General features: G+C 68.7%; 1 protein-coding gene across 1 annotated transcript; it reads left to right on the top strand.

Moving 5' to 3' along the window:
• Positions 1 to 87: 87 nt before the first annotated feature.
• Positions 88 to 1176, top strand: MNEG_2310 (hypothetical protein; the record flags this gene model as incomplete). Its single annotated transcript, XM_014049206.1, has 2 exons — positions 88 to 93; positions 280 to 1176. 2 exons carry the CDS (start codon positions 88 to 90, stop codon positions 1174 to 1176), a joined length of 903 nt encoding a protein of 300 aa, XP_013904660.1.
• Positions 1177 to 2259: the final 1083 nt, after the last annotated feature.

Genomic DNA, 2259 nt, shown 5'->3' on the forward strand with positions numbered 1-2259 from the left:
AACACACACACACACTCTGTGTCCCTCCCCCTCTCTCTCTCTCTCTCTCTCCCTTACTCTCTCTCTTTCTCCCTCTCTCTCTCTCTCATGCGTGTGGGTGCTCACCCCTGCGCACACCTTGCTTTCTATCTAATCGAGGCTCCAGCCCACCGGCGTGGCGCACTACTTTGCAGGGGCATTGGCTGGCCGCTGCCGCATGCATTGCGCCTGGGCGCAGTCACTCGCCGCACCCACGCGCCCGTCCACCCGCCGCGCTACCCGCCCCTCGCTCAAACACAGGCACTCGCCGCCCTCCGGCCAGAGGGCAGCGCCCAGCAGCAGGGCCAGGGCCAGGGCCAGGGCAGGCAGCAGAACCGGCCACCGCGCCACCAGCGCGGCGCCCGCCACCAGCAGCAGCAACAACAGCAGCAGCAGCAGCAGCAGCAGCAGCAGCAGTACCACCACCAGCAGCAGCAACAGCAGCATCAGCAGCACCAGGCCCAGCAGCGCCTGCACCACCAGCCGCACCAGCAGCATCCCGTGCAGCAGCAGCAGCAGCACCAGCACCAGCATCAGGAGTTGTTCACACAGTACCCAGGAGGCCACGACCAGCAGCACGCCGGCAGCGATTCCATCGCTCAGCAGCACCAGCACGCGCAGCAGCTGCAGCTGCAGCTGCAATCGCACATGTCGCAACTCGGCTACGGCGTGCCGCCCGCGCCGCTGCTCCAGACCCACCAACACCACGCCATGCAGCCCCTCGGCGGCGGCGGCGGTGGCGGCGGCGCGATGGGCGCCGCCCCTGCCGCAGCCCTGCTGCAGGCGCCGCTCGGCGCGGCCGGGTTTTACGGCGCGCCGGGCCTGCTGCCGCCGCACGCGATGCACGACCCGCACACGCTGGCGATGCTGTTTGGCCAGCTCGCCGTTGGCGCCGGCGGGGACCCCTCTGACCCCGCCGCCGCCGCGGCCGCCGCCGACATGGCCGCTGCGGCCAGCCACCACTTCGCGCAGCTGCAGCACCACCACGGACTGCTGCAGCCCGGCGCCGCGGGCGGCCACCAAGGCAATGACGTGCACGCGGGGGCGTTTGGCCCGCCGGGCGGCGCGCGGCAGGTCGGGGGGATGGGTCTGCTGCCTGGGCAGGGCGCCGGCGGCGAACAGCGGGACGCTGGGGCCGCGCACGGGCCGCCGTACTGAGCATGGCCGCGCGGGGCGGGGTTGGCGCGCCTTTCTGGCAGTCAGCGACCAGGTTGCGCCGCGGCCACGGCAGCCACAGGCGCGCCGCAGGACGCGCGCCCGCCCTGCAGCAGTTGGTCGCCATTGGCAACACAGTCAGGGCCAGGCAGGGCAGAGCAGTCTTTAGGCAGGGATTGCGTAGGATCTTGACCGTCACGTGTCTTCTGTTGCTTTTTTTTGGCAGGCAGGACCACAACACGCCGACATGGCCGCACAGCCCATCACTGCTCACACACATCACGCGCCGCCCAGGCTATTCGAGGCCGGCCCCCGCCCCCTGGCACCCGGCCTCCGTCTTAGACAGGCAGTTATTTGGCGCTCCCGCGGCCGGGGCCGCGGGCCTGCGAGCTCGCGGGCCCGCGGCCGCCCGGCCGGACAGAGGCCCTGTCAGTAGCGCTGCGGGCCGGCCCGCGCCAGGGCCTTGCGCCAGGCGGTTGTGGAATTCGCAGGCGTGTCGGCTGGCTCTGTGCCCACACTTGGGCGACGGGCAATCAGGTCTGTTGTACAGGTGCCTTTTACCTTGCCCGCCGGATGTGCGCGAGTCGCAGCCGCCTTGTTAGCATGGGGGAGACCCCCCCACCCCACCCTTGACTAGCTTGTGATTTGGCTCAGGGGTTTGGGCTAGGGAACCGGCCCTTTTCTTTCTTCTGCCACTCTCGTGGACCACCCCTCACTTTGTGCTACAACTCGATGCATGTCTTTGCTTCACTTCACAAGCAGTTGCCAGCATTTGCCAAAGGGTTAGGCAGCGCACGTTCTGGACAACTCAGTAGATATGCGCAGCGCCTGAGGGGGTCAAAGGGGGCTGCGCCAGGCGCGGGGTCACCTGCAGTGTGACGCTGCCACCGTGTGCCTGATTTGCCATGTGCACATTCGTGCACTCGCGGGCGCCGTGGCGCTGTGCCCTGCCACATGGCTGCCGCACGCCTGGGCGAGACCCTGCGACGGAGGCGAGCGCTTCAGCGCGTCTTTTTTCCAACCGCCGACGGCCACGGCGGGAGGTGACCCTTGGTGAATGCTCTCATTTGCAAGGATGCTATATGC

The sequence above is a fragment of the Monoraphidium neglectum genome (assembly GCF_000611645.1).
Source record: "Monoraphidium neglectum strain SAG 48.87 unplaced genomic scaffold scaffold00258, whole genome shotgun sequence".
Taxonomy (NCBI): domain Eukaryota; kingdom Viridiplantae; phylum Chlorophyta; class Chlorophyceae; order Sphaeropleales; family Selenastraceae; genus Monoraphidium; species Monoraphidium neglectum.